The 17524-nt window shown below is 30.8% G+C and overlaps 5 protein-coding genes across 7 annotated transcripts in view; 2 read left to right on the top strand and 3 right to left on the bottom strand.

Moving 5' to 3' along the window:
• Window positions 1-685, bottom strand: part of LOC124453653 — a 1937-nt gene extending 1252 nt beyond the window's left edge. The window contains exon 1 of the mRNA XM_047004460.1: window positions 100-685. Within this exon, the coding sequence (XP_046860416.1) occupies window positions 100-546 (447 nt within the window). The 5' untranslated portion in view covers window positions 547-685. The remainder of the gene's footprint in view (window positions 1-99) is intronic.
• LOC124453654 (aquaporin-3-like) overlaps window positions 1-3268 on the bottom strand; it is a 9580-nt gene extending 6312 nt beyond the window's left edge. Inside the window, exons 1-3 of one of the 2 annotated variants that reach the window (XM_047004461.1) lie at window positions 2986-3268; window positions 2147-2237; window positions 1524-1650 (exon numbers count right to left, since the gene is read on the bottom strand). In XM_047004461.1, coding sequence (XP_046860417.1) covers window positions 1524-1650; window positions 2147-2237; window positions 2986-3056 — 289 coding nt within the window. In that variant the 5' untranslated portion in view covers window positions 3057-3268. The remainder of the gene's footprint in view (window positions 1-1523; window positions 1651-2146; window positions 2238-2985) is intronic. The other variant, XM_047004462.1, reaches the window with a different exon arrangement.
• On the top strand, window positions 1408-17524 carry LOC124453651 (synaptotagmin-15-like). Of its 2 annotated transcripts, XM_047004456.1 has the most exons (11): window positions 1408-1453; window positions 8152-8265; window positions 8423-8552; window positions 8839-9143; window positions 9447-9563; window positions 10210-10245; window positions 14242-14556; window positions 15155-15577; window positions 16277-16698; window positions 16904-17024; window positions 17132-17524. In XM_047004456.1, the coding sequence occupies exons 7-11, from the start codon at window positions 14283-14285 to the stop codon at window positions 17449-17451; spliced, it is 1560 nt and encodes a 519-aa protein (XP_046860412.1). In that variant the 5' UTR covers window positions 1408-1453; window positions 8152-8265; window positions 8423-8552; window positions 8839-9143; window positions 9447-9563; window positions 10210-10245; window positions 14242-14282; the 3' UTR covers window positions 17452-17524. The 2 variants fall into 2 exon arrangements, with proteins under 2 accessions (XP_046860412.1, XP_046860411.1); XM_047004455.1 differs by having other exon boundaries at window positions 8152-8552.
• LOC124453656 (transcription initiation factor TFIID subunit 8-like) lies at window positions 6120-7777 on the bottom strand. Its single transcript, XM_047004465.1, has 7 exons — window positions 7643-7777; window positions 7365-7463; window positions 7229-7291; window positions 7026-7150; window positions 6874-6959; window positions 6501-6568; window positions 6120-6422 (listed from the first exon to the last, which is right to left on the bottom strand). The coding sequence occupies exons 1-7, from the start codon at window positions 7767-7769 to the stop codon at window positions 6199-6201; spliced, it is 792 nt and encodes a 263-aa protein (XP_046860421.1). The 5' UTR covers window positions 7770-7777; the 3' UTR covers window positions 6120-6198.
• On the top strand, window positions 10279-12219 carry LOC124453655. The gene is made up of 3 exons (XM_047004464.1): window positions 10279-11195; window positions 11408-11524; window positions 11823-12219. The coding sequence occupies exons 1-3, from the start codon at window positions 10880-10882 to the stop codon at window positions 12188-12190; spliced, it is 801 nt and encodes a 266-aa protein (XP_046860420.1). The 5' UTR covers window positions 10279-10879; the 3' UTR covers window positions 12191-12219.

Raw genomic sequence — 17524 nt, 5'->3', positions numbered from 1 at the left:
CCTTACTTTATAGAACTGAACATAGACATGAACGGGAATTACCCATGAAATCTTCATGTTACATCATCATCTTATGTTTTAGTAAAAGACATCTCATACCTCTTTTATTCCATAACGTTTAAGTTCATCTGGCCAAACTACTCTTTCTACTTCACCACCTTTCTCCTGCAACAGTTCTTCATTTGGAATAAAATCATCATGTGGCAAAGTCATTTCCTTTACAGTGCCAAGTTGACCAAGAGCCGAACCAGAAGAGAAGGAAGCCGTTTTAAACGCCTGTTTTATCGCATTCAAAGGTGTGTTTGTGTAGTGGATGATTTTAGGCTTGCCATTTTTTGATTCAATGCATAAAAAATGATGGTAATACAGGATTTTTCCTGATATTTGAAATCGCTTTGTTAGGTGATCGCCTGGTCTCATATCGGAGAATTTATGAATTGGCTCTCTTGCTTGTAGTTGCCATTCCAATAATTGCCGTTTTTCTTCTTCGCTTTTCTTGGATATCTCTTGCCAAATCTTTTCAGTCGAAAATTTGGAAAAAGCCATTGCTAAACTGCTCCTATTCTAATGTCGACACAAGCTTCACGAACAATTAAACCCTTTCAACTTGAATGTTTTTCATATTTTCTCTACGGGGCTTTCCCTTGGTTAATTCCCTTGTTACGTGTTACCGATTGCAGCTGTATTTGCATGACAGTTGCTGTTGCGTGCGATGAAATAATTGACATTATTTACATAGTTATACAATTTTTGAAAGTCTATTCTGTTTTATCCTTTAGAGCTTCAATATTGGTTTATGTTGTAAAATCGTAAAGATGCAAACGAAAAACCTTTCGTCTCTTCAGGAGATGAAAAAAAAGCAACGCTCGGCCGTTCATTAAATGATTGACAATATTTGTGTTTGATGAGAATTCATAATGTGCTCTTGAACAATATTTGAACAAAACAAAGACATATTCAAAGACCGTAGCTCAGTTTATTGCAATTGACCTTTTGTTTACAAAACCATGTACTTACATCAACACAAATATTCAACATCTGTTTTACTAACTATTGTTCAAAAATATTTCTCTCGGCAAAAAGTTAGTTGGTAATGCACCCTCCTCAGGAAAATTCTCCTAAGCTTTCATACCATAAAAAATCACTGCCAACGATTGTCAAATGCCCACAACCGTTAAACAAAACATCTGTTGTGAAATGTGATAAGGGGTTTAATTATCATTTCTGCTGGAGTAAAGGAAGTAAATTACTCAAAAAAATATCATAATCCTTTATGCAACAACTTGGTGTTACATATGAAAGGTAGTCACATGATTAAACATGCATATGTAAATGGAATGTATAACAATGTAAAATACTTTCTGTTCTTGTTTGAACTTTGAATACGACAGAACATGAAGAAAAATGGCTCATGCGCGTTTAAAAGTGCTTCTAACTATGTGAAGATATAAAGGTAAGAGTTATTTACTATCATTTCATTATCGTACGATATTCAATTTAGGAGTTAATAAAAACATTCTTACCTGATACTGATCCTGCCCAGTATACACCCATTGTTACAGCCATACCCCAGGCGATGTTAATGGAAAAATAATTTCCAGCCGTTCCCTGACTTAGAACTACTTGTGCATTTGAGCCTAGTCCAAATGTCTAATGTATAAATAGAAATTTCATAATTATTATATTTACCCTTTTCGGTTAAAGTTCATCTGCTGTATAAAAAATCTTGACTGCGCCACATAAATTGTTAATGCATTAATCGAAATAAAACTTTATTATTCGTGAAAGTAGGGAATGAAATTGCAAATGAACTATTATGGCTCTTGCTTGAGAAAAGCTGGGAATGAACAATAATGAATGATAAATAAAGTATCATGTAAGACATTTTTTCTCATTTAAAATGGTTTCATTTCTTAACAAATATCGTCATAGTTATTAAAGAACTTACCATAAATATCGTCATAGTTATTAAAGAACTTACCATAAATATCGTCATAGTTATTAAAGAACTTACCATAAATATCGTCATAGTTATTAAAGAACTTACCATAAATATCGTCATAGTTATTAAAGAACTTACCATAAATATCGTCATAGTTATTAAAGAACTTACCATAAATATCGTCATAGTTATTAAAGAACTTACCATAAGTATAAATGTTCCCATAAACTCTGCTATAGCTTCTTTCATCCATTCTGGCGTTCGAAAATCAAATCTTAGACATTTTGGAAAATCTCTATAAATTCAGTTAATTATCGTTTAAAAGTGAAGGGTAATGTCATAAACTTTGGGTAGAATAAAAATTGTAATTGAAACGTTTATTTTTGCGAAAGCACACATGAAATATGTACGTAACAGCTCAAACATTTCAAAAGAATAATATTGTACAGAGGAAAATGCTTTTAATTCATTTTGATACATAAATATATCCAAGAATGGCTTATTCTACCTTGACTTACATTAACTTCTCTTGGATGTTATTATTGCTGTATCATATCTTGTAAGCTGATTGATGTTTTCCGGTTCATAAGTACATTTTTTGTAAATATTTTTTTACTTGCTGAGAACAAAATTAACTCATATTTTTGCTCTTTTAAATATGAATTTAAATTACTATAATACATTAATGTATTCTTTATAATATATAATGTTCTTGGAATATATAATATTTATGTTCATCAGTAATTGTTTTCGAAAAGCATTTTTTGATTTATTCAAATATTATTTATATTCTAAAATCGAAATCCACAAATTAAACAATTCGAAATTTTATTTAATGTGCAAGAAACAATAATATCAGTTTATATATTGCTTTGAAAATTCATTAGTTTTAAGTTTGAAAATATTGAGGGCATTCGCTCAGTCAATACATGAAAGAATTTGAAAGAGCATTCTTTATAATATGACTGAACTATTTCTAAAAACACTTCATGAATGATTTTAAATTATTTTCATTTTTGCTGTATTAAAAATTCTTTACTCACTTTCCTTTTTTGATGGAAATCGAAGTTTGTCTTGATAAAGGTATACGAAGTGTTTCGTCGTTATCTGCCATACTTTATAATCTTTTGACGAGTCGTGTCTTGTCCTTAAATTATTGTTATTTTTCTCACCTATAAATACCTCGATTCTTTATTTGTTTATGATGCGAATAATCAGGTGCAAATGCGAAATATAAGCCAACGATAACTTCTCCTTTTGAAAATAACTTATTTGTCATCTTAGATAGTTTCTATAGAGGTCAAGTTAATGCTTGATCAATTTGTTGAAATGCTAATAAAATATTTGCTACTTCATTTTCTTTGTTTGATAGTGCTTAGCTGAGTGTTTAAGCATTCATCGAGGACAGCAAGAGGTCAAAAAAATGCCGTGAATTTATTTATGTCTCCAAATGGAATGTTTCTTTTTTAAAATTATGCAGCTTTGCCGACAAAAAATATTTCTTTATGAAAAGGTTACAGTAAATAAATAATGACCAGCCTATGGAAATAAACATAAAAAGTTACCGGTGACTAAAGCATGCCAAAGACCTTAACCAATAAATGTTATCATTTACATTTACAAAGATGTTATCATATTAGCGACAACACGTGAAGGATTAAAAACAAGGATTACTCACATGATATAATTTCGGAACTATTTGTCGGCATGAATATTTTCACTTCATCATCGATAATTTACATTTTTATAAGCAAAATGTTAAATTTGTTGAAAAGTATCTTTTGTAATGTTTCAGGTTCGGACACATCCTGGAGACGTAAGAGGTTTGAAATGACATCACCTCATTTATGTACGCTCCAAGTTACCTCAATTATACAAAATTTATGCTTTTTCCGTAGCTCTAACTCAAAGACTTATTCTTTTCTATACTTTAAAACGCATTTGGATTATATTATACTACAACTAAATTTAAGAGACAATAGTTCAAAGAAAACCGCATGTTTTAAATATGTTCTCTGAACTATCAATGCCCTTGTCATTTCAACAAACTTAACACGCATTTAACATAGAAAACTACAACGAAAGAAAACCATGTTAACATTGGAAGCATTTAACATAGAAAACTACAACGAAAGAAAACCATGTTAACATTGAAGCATTTAACATAGAAAACTACAACGAAAGAAAACCATGTTAACATTGAAGCATTTAACATAGAAAACAACAACGAAAGAAAACCATGTTAACATTGGAAGCATTTAACATAGAAAACTACAACGAAAGAAAACCATGTTAACATTGAAAGCATTTAACATAGAAAACTACAACGAAAGAAAACCATGTTAACATTGAAAGCATTTAACATAGAAAACTACAACGAAAGAAAACCATGTTAACATTGGAAGCATTTAACATAGAAAACTACAACGAAAGAAAACCATGTTAACATTGGAAGCATTTAACATAGAAAACAACGAAAGAAAACCATGTTAACATTGGAAGCATTTAACATAGAAAACAACAATGAAAGAAAACCATGTTAACATTGGAAGCATTTAACATAGAAACTACAACGAAAGAAAACCATGTTAACATTGGAAGCATTTAACATAGAAACTACAACGAAAGAAAACCATGTTAACATTGGAAGCATTTAACATAGAAAACAACAACGAAAGAAAACCATGTTAACATTGGCATTTAACATAGAAAACTACAACGAAAGAAAACCATGTTAACATTGAAAGCATTTAACATAGAAAACTACAACGAAAGAAAACCATGTTAACATTGGAAGCATTTAACATAGAAAACAACAACGAACGAAACCATGTTAACATTCAAAGCATTTAACATAGAAAGAAAGAAAACCATGTTAACATTGAAAGCATTTAACATAGAAAACACATGTTAACATTGGAAAAAACAACGCATGTTAACATTGAAAGCATTTAACATAGAAAACTACAACGAAAGAAAACCATGTTAACATTGGAAGCATTTAACATAGAAAACTGTTAACAACGAAAGAAAACCATGTTAATATTGGAAGCATTGGAAGAAACCATGTTAACATTGGGAAACTACAACGAAAGAAAACCATGTTAACATTGAAAGATTTAGAAAAGAAAGAAAACATGTTAACATTGATTTTAACATTGAAACATTGTGTTAACATTGGAAGCATTTAACATAGAAAACTACAACGAAAGAAAACCATGTTAACATTGGAAGCATTTAACATAGAAAACTGTTAACAACATTTAACATAGAAAGAAAAAAACCATGTTAACATTGGAAGCATTTAACATAGAAAACGAAAGAAAACCATGTTAACATTGGAGCATTTAACATAGAAAACAACAACGAAAGAAAACCATGTTAACATTGGAAGCATTTAACATAGAAAACTACAACGAAAGAAAACCATGTTAACATTGAAGCATTTAACATAGAAAACTACAACGAAACCATGTTAACATTGGAAGCATTTAACATAGAAAACTACAACGAAAGAAAACCATGTTAAAAGCATTTAACATAGAAAACTACAACGAAAGAAAACCATGTTAACATTGGAAGCATTTAACATAGAAAACAACAACGAAAGAAAACCATGTTAACATTGGAAGCATTTAACATAGAAAACTACAACGAAAGAAAACCATGTTAACATTGGAAGCATTTAACATAGAAAGAAAGAAACCATGTTAACATTGGAAGCATTTAACATAGAAAACTACAACGAAAGAAAACCATGTTAACATTGGAAGCATTTAACATAGAAACTACAACGAAAGAAAACCATGTTAACATTGGAAGCATTTAACATAGAAAACAACAACGAAAGAAAACCATGTTAACATTGAAGCATTTAACATAGAAAACTACAATGAAAGAAAACCATGTTAACATTGAAGCATTTAACATAGAAAACTACAACGAAAGAAAACCATGTTAACATTGGAAGCATTTAACATAAAAAACAACGAACGAAAACCATGTTAACATTCAAAGCGTTTAACATAGAAATTTACAACGAGTAAAAACCATGTTAACATTGGTTTCTTTCCATGTAGCGATAACAAGCTCATCTAGACGGGAGAGAAATGAAGAAAAATTCCCTATTTCTACCACGAATCACGCAAAAAAATGGTATTTAAAAAGTACCACAACGTAAAAAATTTTCAAAAGTAATAAAACAATATAAAGAACACCTATTTTACTTACAATAATGACCATAAAATGAAATTCAATCAATGAAAACTTGATGAAGGATGTTCTTGAGTTTTTTGTCTCTTTGGAGGTCTAAGAAATGGATTTTCTGTTTCAGATGATTCTTGAGTAGAACTTGCTCTCTCGTTGTAATTTTCATCAGAATCCTGGGATTGTTTCTCCATTTTGGGAGTAATGATAGTGTCTTCAGGGTTTGGTATAAGGGCCGTGAGATAAGATAAATGATTTGGCTCATTTAGGATTACTTTTAAGAAAAGAAAAACATGTTTCAATGAATAAACTTTGAGAACATTAACAAGTTTGATTGCAATGAAAGGCTTACGTAAGAAATCATTTGGATTGGTACAATTCTTCACGATTGCTTCAGATATTGAAGTCTTTGATAAAAATCTAAATGAAATAAAAAAGGACTTATATTGAATATAAAATGAAAACTTTTCTTATTCCAGATATTTTTGATTTGTGTACATTTGCAAAATATTTGCCCACACAAGACCACCAAGAAGAAATATGTTTTAGATCGCAACATTTTATGTGCAAAAACGATGCTCTTTACCATAAAAAAATGAATGCTTGCATTATTTCTGCCAGTCATTTATTGGTCAGTTTCTAAGTTGTGGCTTTTGTGTTATTGATTGGTCTGCAATAACAAACATGACCAACAACACAGTTAATACTTCAGTAGAAATACATACTTTGCAAGACCAGATTCAACACTGCGACACATAGAAGCATATTTTTCTCTGCATTTCTGATACTCATCAGCCTCTTTACGAAATGTCTGCCAAAATTTGAAAAATTCAGAACACAATTATTCTTACTTTTATGTTTGTTTTTTCCATCTTACCAAAGTTTTAACATAAGAATGTGGATCTGGAAATGAAGGCAGATAGTTGGGAACATGAGAAGGTCGACTTTCTTTTGTTCCTGATTGAAGTGGTTTTTGTTGATGTACTGGTCGAGTTAAAGATGCTGTAATGATATGAAAGTATGTTGTATTTTTTAATTATGTTCTTTAAATAACAAGAAAGATATCTTCCATTTACTGACGTCGAGGTATGAGAGTCTTTGTTGATCTTGGTACATTCTTGTTTAATTCATCCACATGAAGACCTTCCATAAAAGAGTTTAATGGACATATTAAGGAAAATATTTTGATATATTGTGTCGTTGAAAGTGTACTAACCCATTTCTATTAAAGCCAATTTAACGTCATTTAATGTCGGTTTTGATCTGCCTGACAATTCACATATGCTCAGTGAACTACGACCAGTTTCACATATGACTAAATCCATAACAAAGAACTTTGATGTAACTACAGTTATTGTTAAAATCTTTTAATGAAATTAAAATAAAAAAACATAATGGGTTTAACGTTATAAAAATTTAAGTAAAAATTTTACTTTAAAGAACCAGAAGTTATATTATAATTTTCATGTTATATTCCGAGAACAATAAACTTACAACTTTGTATCATTTCAGTCAATGTCTCAATGGCAAGCCTGGTAACGGAATCGTAGCCTTTTTCAGAACAAACAGCGCACACAGCTGCTTTTAAATACTTTCGATGTACTGTTGAAGCGTCCGCCATCTTGAAAACATTCCCTACATCAAATCAAATCTTTAATCCTCCCCCCCCTCCCCCCAACAAAACACACACTCTTTCCACTTTGTTCGCTTCGTAGTGAATCTATTTAATATATGTAAAAAGAACAACAGATGTTTTAATGAGATTTTTGAATTGCTAAATTCTTTCAGTTGATGTAGTTTGGCTTTGAATCTTTTGAAAATCAAAATTTTACCGTAGCTCATTTATATAGAAACATGTTGGCACTTTTGCAAATGCAGATGTTCAGTTTTATTTTGACAAACTATTTTCACTATAAGAAAAGCTAGTTTTGAAGCTAATTGTTAACATCATTTTCATTAAGCCATTTTTTCGATTTAAAAAGTTTCTTTCATGGTAATTTCAGGTGAAATATGCTGGTGCAAAGTTGCTACTCACCCTCCCCTGGCTAGTAATCATTTGAATCTCTTTGTTCGGCGGGAAGAATACCGTTTCAAAGCCAAGATGGCCAAAGAGCCAAGTAACCAAACTTCAGTTTTTCTATCAATTTAACTATTGTTTCAACCATTTTATTGTGTTTTGAATTACTGGGAAAAAACGCTTGATTTCTTCAGCAGTTTTTAGTTCGAGTCTTTGTGTAATTTTTATTTGAAAAGGATTTAATTGTTAAAAATAAGGTGCATCTACAACAAATGTGGAATGTCCGATGTTTGTGAAATGTTCAACTCTCAAGATGCTAAAGGGTGTAAGAGGAAGCAAGATGTTACGAATTTCGGAGCTGAGAATGAAATAAATTCCTCTGATAAGGTAAGCTCAATATTTATGTGGAAGATGGAAGCATTTTATTGGGAGGTTTTCAAGGATAATTTAACAAAATGAATAAACAATGCCAAAGTCTACATTAGGAGTAATATGATGTTGAAATTTACTGCAACCTGAGTGTGTTAACTTACCAATAATCTATTTATAAACAATTTCCTTCACCCGTATGTTCTTGGCTTCTCCCAACAACATTGATAAAATTATTAAAATATACTCCAATTTAAATCATTTTGATTAAGGATATAAAACTGTATATTTATTGTCTTTTTAGAAAAAACAACGCTTGAGTATTGATGATTGTGGTGTCATAAATGATCAGCATGAATTAAAATGTGGTTTACCATACAATGGCTACTCTCAGCAAAATTTAAGCAACACTATTGAAATAGATGGTATTAATTTGCTTGATTTAAATGGTAGTGAGATGCATCTAAAGAAGAATGTTGCTCATGAAGAATTGTCTGAACCAATGGATGACGTTGATGTTCAAAATAATGAGGAAGTCACGACATTTAATGTTTCATCAAATGCTAAATATTGTCCTCATGGTCATCTCAATACCTGTACAACTTACAAGTAATCTCAATAGACCTTTGTGTATATTGTTGTACGTCTGTGTACACATGTTTCTCAATAGGTCATGAAACTTAAGTCATTGTTTATGATTGTGCTTGGCAGGATTATTAAAACATTTAAAGAAATGTGAAGCAATAAATGTTTGTGAAGAAGCCATACTTATGTTTATTTTTGGGAATGATTTATCAACACAAAGTTTACAAATGAATAGCAAAAATGTTTAAGATAAAAAAAGATTGTTACTCTTATTTTTTATGAGAAACATTTCAACACATGTAGATATATATATTTTTTTTCTTTAAGTGTACCATGTCGTTATCCAAGAATGTATTGTCATCCTTCAGGAATGCTTGAAGATCATTTGGCGATTTATCATGGATTTTGAAGATATTTGATCAAACTGTTTAAAATAATCAGCAGGTATTTTCATTTTGGCTGCAGCCAAATAACAAAACCCAGAAAATTCATAAAAAAGCTGTTTATATTTTTAATGTGTATTTTTATGTGAAAACATTTCTTATATTTTACGTAAATTGAATTTGAGTTATTTGTCTTTTGTAAATTCCATGTAGCACAGCATTTCTTTGAAATAATTAACATTGAAGTTTAGATTAAACAAATTTTACTGTAAATATGACTGTGTATTGCATAAATATGGATTTTTATTTTTTGTTTTTATTTTTAATGTGTTACATATTTTGTACAATTGTTGTTGAAAAAAATAATGAACCATGGAAAGATTTAGCATTTTGCAGCTTTCAATTCTTGTTTAAATTGTACTAATGGAAGGAACATTGTTTTTCTATATCATCGTAAACTGAAGTTTTGTTATGAAAAACATGATGATTGGTGAATTTTTAAAGTTTTTCATCATCTTCTTTCTTTTATTCTAGGAATAATAAATTATTTATTGTTTTTAGTTTTATATTTATAGTTTATGTTAATGGTAAATTTATTTTTTCTCTGTTTATATAGATTTTCAGTATGGTAGGTTTGCATGTTATAGGATTTTTATGCATAGCAACAAATTGTGGAAAATTAATGTTATCCTTTTTGAATTTTGTAGCCTCAAAGTTGACCTTCAGAAAGTTGTCTACTGTTGGTGAGTTGATTGATTTTATGTTTGGCTGAATTAAATGTTTGTGAACAATAGAATACACAAGTTCTCCATAATAATTGTGTTTAATCTTTGAAGTAATTTCGTTAAGAATGTTTACGACCAAGTGAACATTTTATCTTTTATTCGGTGTTGTTAGGTGGAATGTCTGTTTGTACTTGAAATATAATTGCAAAGTAACCACCCTAAAAATATAAAATGTTTACACTACCTTAAATATAAACTAAGATAACGTGTGTCAGTGTAGGTAGTGATGAATGAACAACAGAGAAAGAGAAAAATTTTGATGTCAATGCAAATAATTATGAGTCAAAATTGGAATTCTAAATTCAGAATAAATGAAATCAATTTGCATGTTTTTTGCAAAACACTTCGGAAAAAGAAATATATACGTTTTCCATCCAAGATCCTGTCGCACATCCTGTGGAATTGATGCATTTGCACATGCATTTGCACATGCGTAGAATGTGCAACGTATCTAGTTACGTCACAATGCTTATTGATGTAATATCAAATGTGTAGAGTGTTCAACTTGTCTAGTTACGTCACAATGTTTATTCAAGATGATCGCGTGCCATCATCTTTTCCGAATTTTCAAAGAGAAAAGTGTTAGAAAGCAATGAACACAAGAAACAATCTTACTAATGAAGATTTGAATTATATTGAGCCAAATGAAGAAGAACGTTTGAAATTGGAAGAGAATCTTGACGGGTTACAGAAACGTATCTGTGAATTTGAAGTTTATATGATGCAAATGGAAGCGGCCTTCGTAAGGTTGCAGAAAGAAAGAGATAAAATTGACAAAGAAAACGTAGAGTTACAAAAGGAAAATGAAAAGTTTCATCAAGAGATTAAATTTGAGAAAATACACAATGCAGATTTGATGAACGAACTAAGAAAAAGTAGAAGAAATCACGTTGCTGTGGAAAAAAATGGTTTGTGTGATTGTATAGTGTATATAAAGAACATCTCAGTTTCATGAATATAAGGTACATTTTTGTACTTGAATATTTTTAAAAACTGACCAGTAAGGGTCATTAAATATGTTATTGTTTTTGTTGGAAAACGAACTTTCATTTTTAATCATAAGGTATAAATCTGAAGTTTTTAACAATTTTATTAATCATGTTTAACATTTGTATTTTAGAAAAGGAAAGCTCTAGGATATCATTATTTGAACGAGTCCATCCCTTGGTAATTGCAAAATCTGTCGTTCAAAAGACTTTACTGTTCATGTGGTGGTCAGGATTTTGGTTTTACGAAGGTAGTCCATATATTTTTATTTAAGTGATTTTTCACCATGAGAAAAAAAAGCTTCAGACGATTTCTTTTAAATTGCAACGTGTGTCAATGGAGTGCTGGAAAAACCTCAAAAGAAGCTTGAGATTGTGTGTGAGAGCTTGTTTTTTTAGATCACTTTTTATGTATGGAGTATTTTTACTTCCTTTGTAGTTGATTTGTTGTCGTGTGAAAGAGAGCAATGAAAGTATTTTTATTTTTCTTGATTGTGCAACATGAATGTTTTCATATTACATCACATATTTTCTTTTCGTATTTTGAAGGACTTTCTATATTCGGTTTGGATAACAAATGGGAAAAAATGGAGCGAAAAAAGAGACGTTTGGAGGAAGAAAATAAAGAAATTGAAAGAGAAGTATTACGATTAAAGAAATACATCTGTGAACAACAGAAAGAACTCGTCTCGCAGAAACATACAAATTTTGAACTTCTTAATCAGCTTACAGAATGTGTTGATATGAACAATAGAAAGATCATGGTTCTTGAAGAAATATGGAGGAAAGTTGAAGGATATACAAATATTTTAGAAGATCATTTTGTCGAATTGAAGTCCAAAGATTGGCGCATGTGTGAATCTTCTGATAACGTTCTAAAGAATACTTCATGTAAGACTACTGAAAATGAATTGTGAAAACAAATTCAATAAAATGGAAAATTCTGTGTCGTGAATAAATTTTTTTACTGTAGCTAACACGCAAGAAAATGCGTTATCACTTTACAATTTTGAAATAATGCTTTTATTTTCTGCAAACTGCTCGTTCGTTTGATGTAGCATTAACACACATGTCTTACTTTAGTTTTACTTTCATTTACATTTACATTTTAGTCCTTCTCAAATCTTATAATAACATTTGTTTAAAATGTGTCTAGTTACATTCTGTGTTTGCCAAACACCAAGTTCTTTTGAAAAAAATTATATCATCCGTTTGTCGACCTCAATTGCTTTAGATCTGACTTATTTATGTGCGATGTTTAATACCTTACTGTCATATCGTGTACTACTTTAGGAACAAGAAATTAATGACATATCTTGTGATGTTCAGTTGCAAGATTATAGTTACGTGATCGATTTTCAAACATTCTAATCATCATACCGATATCGAAAGTACATATTGATAAAATCTTGCATAAAACTTGCACGATCATGACAAAATCTTGCCTAAATTCTTGCAAAATCTTGCATGAATAAATCTTGCACGATCATGACAAATTCTTGCCTAAATTGCAAAATCTTGCACAATCATGACAAAATCTTGCCTAAATTCTTGCAATTTATGAAGTGAATCAATGGTGACTTTGACGATAAAAACACGAAAAATAGTTCGAATTTTTAAATGCAATTAATAATTTAGATAACTGCTGTGTTTGTATGAAACTATCAGGAATTAGGTCGAAAATTTGTTGAGAATGGTGTTATGGTTACTGTTCAAATGTATTGAGATGGAAGTATTAGACAAATTGGATTTCATCTCCAATTAGCGAAATATCGTCCCGGTATGATATTCACAACTGCTTCTAAACCCTAACCCATCACCTAAACCTAACCCTAAATCTAAACCTAACCCTAAACCTAACCTTAACCCTAAATGTAAACATAACCCTAAATCTAAACCTACCCTAACCCTATCACCTAAACCCACTAAAAAAGGTATGCTTGTGTTGTTTAGCTACTTTATGGGAATAAACAGCTGTATAGCTTAAAATATTATATAGCTAAAAATATTTTGAGAAAAGTGTTACAAGAGTTTTAGCAAAGATTTAAGAAACTAAGTAATAACAACAAGGATAATTCCGATATTTCTGAAGATTTTTTTCCACATATAGAAGTAGGTTTATGTTTTTTTTTGGTTCATGGGCAAATAATTCATTGTGATTTATCTGAAATTTCACATAAAATTACAGCATGAAAACAAAACAACAAAACAAGAGTATCTAGCAAAGAACCGTCAGTACAACAGTATAACAGTATAACAGTCATGTTTCCATGTCTACTTGTTGTAGCTAAGCACACTGCGTCGTCATTTTTTTATTCCCTACATGATACCAGTTAAAAATCCAGAGCAAAACGTGATTGCCCATGAGCACAATTACGTCCAATTCAAAAATAACTTGTCGTGAATGGTTTATGTATGATTTGCTAGCTACTTGTGCACCTGTTGATAATGTTATCGTAGAAGAAAACCTTTACGAATCCCTTGCTACATTAACTGATTGAAAGCCTGAAGGGAGTTTGAATTTATCATAAATTTTGATGAATGTATAGCATAAAACTTTTGTCATCGTTTGCTGTATAAGTCTGAGATAAAAATAGTAAAATATTTAAATATTTTCTGAATTCAGAACCTGTATCTTGTGCTTTTATAAGAAAATCTTTATTTTCACTTACGAAGCAACGTTTGACAGGCTTTGATGACTGACCGAGCACTATTAATCATGCACGTAAATTTTTAAGTAAGACAAGGGTTGCCATGATAGCTGGATTTATAATTTATGTGATTATATATAAACCTTAATGGCTGTCTTCCTTTTTATTTTAGTAAAACATACATGAATGATTTAAAAGACTATTTATTGTATTGTGGCATTGAGCTATATTGAATATTAAAACGTTCTCTCAATAGAAAAAACTCTTTGATTTAATTAGGCGGTAAAAACTTATGCCTATACTTGTCTCATTTGCAGAATCCCGAAATGATAATAAGAATGCAATCCTTGCAATATCCATGTTTTTTATAATGGATTCATCATTTGAGAGCTATTTAAAAAATATGAGCAACAGACATGATTGCCATATTACTGAGCAGGTGGCTAATACAAATAACACACGGCGATCGATATGCTGGGAAATGACGTACGCCAACGCTTTTTATAAGAAATTTTTACCTGAGAAACATTTAAACTCGACGATGGTAGTAAAAGAAAATGTTGGACCTCGTTTTAAAGGAAACAACAATTTAGAAAATCGTGTAAAAGAGACAAAAAGCAATGGAAATGCAAGTAAGTATACACAAAAATATTCTAGTAGCCATCCTCATCAAATGACGTGATAATTTAAACCAAGATTATACAGCATTTGATGACATTTTCGTGTAAGCTTTATGGATTGATACGTGTTAATTGCAATTTAAAGTTCCAATTTGTAAGACGTACATTTAAATGTTACTTTGTTTATAACAGCGTCTTCTTGGGGTTTATTTATATACTTTTGAGTACAAACAGAATATACGGTAACTATTGCATGTTTTTCATATAATATATCTTGTGCATGTGGGAGCTTTTCATAGAATAAAGCAGTTTTGGTGTGTCATTCGTTTTCATTGAAACTTATACAAAACTTTAATGTAAATGTTTTACTTGACTGTAGCTTTAAAGTTGAAGTCGAATGAACCAGCAATCGACAAATATTCGCATGGTTTTTAAATATTTTATTTGTAATGATGTTGCTTGTTGTGGAAGTTTAAGGAAACTTGTGTTTTTAGCAAAGAGTATAAATATCCAATTGAAATATAACTCTACTTAAATAGTATTTTAACATAAAATATTCACTTCGTAAGCATTGGGTTCTCTATTTAAAAGTATTTTATCAAACTTGTAGTTTCAACACCTGTAATCATTGGGATTGTCGTGTTTTTGGTTGTTTTTACTTCGACAATTACAATATTGATGTTTATGTTCTACCGACAACGAAGATCAAAAAACAAGCAATCGGAGAGCAGTCGGAATACACCGCTACATACTGTTAAACACAATCCTCTCCGGGTGCAGACTTTAACGTATCAGTTAACAACTACCAAACCAATCACAGCTGCACCAGACTACAATAAATGTGGTTTGGATCAAAGAATTTCAAAAAGTGGTCACCGCTACAAGCAAAGCAGCACTCATATGATTAAATACAGTTCTAGCGAGGATGATGACGTCAACACTCAAACTGATGAATCTGACGAAAAATATGACTGTGGCTCGCCAAGGCGACGCAGGCAAAATCGCCATGAAGAACAACAAGTAAATGGAGAAGGTAATACAATGTCGGCGTGCAGTTGAAATTTCATCAAATATATTTTCCCAATTTAGTTCAATTGAAACGACAGATCTTTGTGAAATTTATTTCAACATATACTAAGCAAAATACAAATATTGACGTTTTGAAGACAATTGTACGTGATACATTGATCAAATACGTATTAAAAAAACTTGCAAATGCAGCAAACTTTTGCCTGTTTTAGCAGTAAGAAAATCGTCATTGTTAAGAACATTATTAGTTTGAAAAATTAATTAATTAATTGGAAGTTTTACTTTTTTTGTCTGCAATAATTATTTTGAAAAAACTTGCTGGCAACATGTAAAAAGTTTTAAATATTTTATTTTACCAAACTTAGTTGTTGTAGCTTTTGTTTCATATCTGCTTTTAACATTTGATAAATGTTTTGCACACAAATTAATAAACTCAAGATTTTTCATTACTTTCATTTTATATCTAGCCATTGCAATATAAACATGAAACTTGAACTACAAGACTTTTTAATCTCTAATCTGCTTCAAGAACTTTCTTTGTCTCGACAAAAAAATCTTGAATGTTGTTGCAGATCGACTGAAACTGATTTTCTAGGTTGTACCCCGAAATCTGGGTTGTGGCAAAAAATCAAACGATTGAAGTATCTCTGAAAGTCAAATAACTTTTTCAGCATTAAGTGATTTTATTTTATTTTGTTAACAGATGACAAAAGAGATGCAAGTGTGAACGAAGACAACAACTACCCGTCTGGACACATTGGTCGAATATGGTTCCTTCTTAGTTACCAGTCTTCCTCGAAAATATTGCAAGTAAATATTTTGAAGATACGTCATCTTGCCACAAGCCTAAGCGATTCACGTCCAAACCCTCAAGTTCGACTTTATCTTTTGCCGGACGACCGTTGTCAACATCAAACCGCTGTAAAAAGCACTAAGAATCCAGATTTCGGCGAAGTTTTCAGCTTTGAAGTTGCCCGCAATCACCTACACCAGCGTGTCCTGCGGTTGTCCGTCTACGATATGAGTAAAGGACGACGAGGCTCATTAATAGGACACGCGCATTACCCACTCAAAAATGAAAAATTTGGCGAAGAGTTATCAAGTGACTTGGAAAAACCTTCAGAGGTAAAGTAGTAATATAAAGCAAATAACACTTTGAATATAATTGCCAGAGTAAGAAAGATTATAAAAAATGACTTAAAATACGATTACATTATCACTGAAATTTTCTGTAGAACTGAGGAAAATTTTTGCTGATATTATCGAAGAAATTACAACTTATTATAATCATTAACGTGAAAATGTTAAACTAAAACCTTTGTTAACACAGGATGAATCAAAATTAGGAGTTCTTCATGTATCGCTGGCTCATTATCCTTTATTGGATAGATTAACTGTGATTGTGCTTCGAGCAACAAAGTTACCTTTAAATAAAGGAATTTTGAATCCAGGTGAGGTATATTTTATTTATATGGAAGTTTTGCTTTATACGGGTGAAATTATGAAAAATGAGTTTTGAAACTAGTTAAACTTTACAGAATTCTATTTGTGTTTACAGATACCTATGTTAAAGTGACGTTTTCCAAAGGGAACAATATATTAAAAATGAAAAAGACAAGCATTCAACATGACACAATCGAGCCATTCTACAACGAAACGTTTCATTTAAACGTCTCCAGTGACGATCTTCCTGTGTGCACATTACTTTTTTCCGTGTATCAACAAAGTAAAAGTGACGTCAAAGGAGAAGGAAAGTTCATTGGTCGAGTTTTACTTGGTGGTATGATGTATGCTCGTGGTAAAGAACTTCAACATTGGAATGACATGATATGTCAACCACGTACAATGGTGAAACATGGCCATTCATTGGCAAAGTAAATAAATACATATGATTACTGTAATGCAATTTGTATCAAAATAATATTGTGAACTCATACTCCCTCCAGTTTAA

This window comes from Xenia sp. Carnegie-2017, unplaced genomic scaffold (assembly GCF_021976095.1).
Source record: "Xenia sp. Carnegie-2017 unplaced genomic scaffold, XeniaSp_v1 HiC_scaffold_25, whole genome shotgun sequence".
Classification (NCBI taxonomy): domain Eukaryota; kingdom Metazoa; phylum Cnidaria; class Anthozoa; order Malacalcyonacea; family Xeniidae; genus Xenia; species Xenia sp. Carnegie-2017.
Note: the sequence above shows the minus strand (reverse complement) of the source record. Positions and strands in the feature narration are given on the sequence as shown.

Coding starts and splice junctions, on each gene's coding strand:
- LOC124453651 (XM_047004456.1), top strand. CDS start 14,283: ATGTTTTTTATAATGGATTCATCATTTGAGAGCTATTTAAAAAATATG. Junction 14,557..15,154: donor AAAAAGCAATGGAAATGCAA/GTAAGTATACAC, acceptor TCAAACTTGTAG/TTTCAACACCTGTAATCATT. Junction 17,025..17,131: donor TAAAGGAATTTTGAATCCAG/GTGAGGTATATT, acceptor TTGTGTTTACAG/ATACCTATGTTAAAGTGACG.
- LOC124453655 (XM_047004464.1), top strand. CDS start 10,880: ATGAACACAAGAAACAATCTTACTAATGAAGATTTGAATTATATTGAG. Junction 11,196..11,407: donor CGTTGCTGTGGAAAAAAATG/GTTTGTGTGATT, acceptor TTTGTATTTTAG/AAAAGGAAAGCTCTAGGATA. Junction 11,525..11,822: donor AGGATTTTGGTTTTACGAAG/GTAGTCCATATA, acceptor CGTATTTTGAAG/GACTTTCTATATTCGGTTTG.
- LOC124453656 (XM_047004465.1), bottom strand. CDS start 7,769: ATGGCGGACGCTTCAACAGTACATCGAAAGTATTTAAAAGCAGCTGTG. Junction 7,464..7,642: donor GACTGAAATGATACAAAGTT/GTAAGTTTATTG, acceptor TTATGGATTTAG/TCATATGTGAAACTGGTCGT. Junction 6,569..6,873: donor GTTGAATCTGGTCTTGCAAA/GTATGTATTTCT, acceptor TATTTCATTTAG/ATTTTTATCAAAGACTTCAA.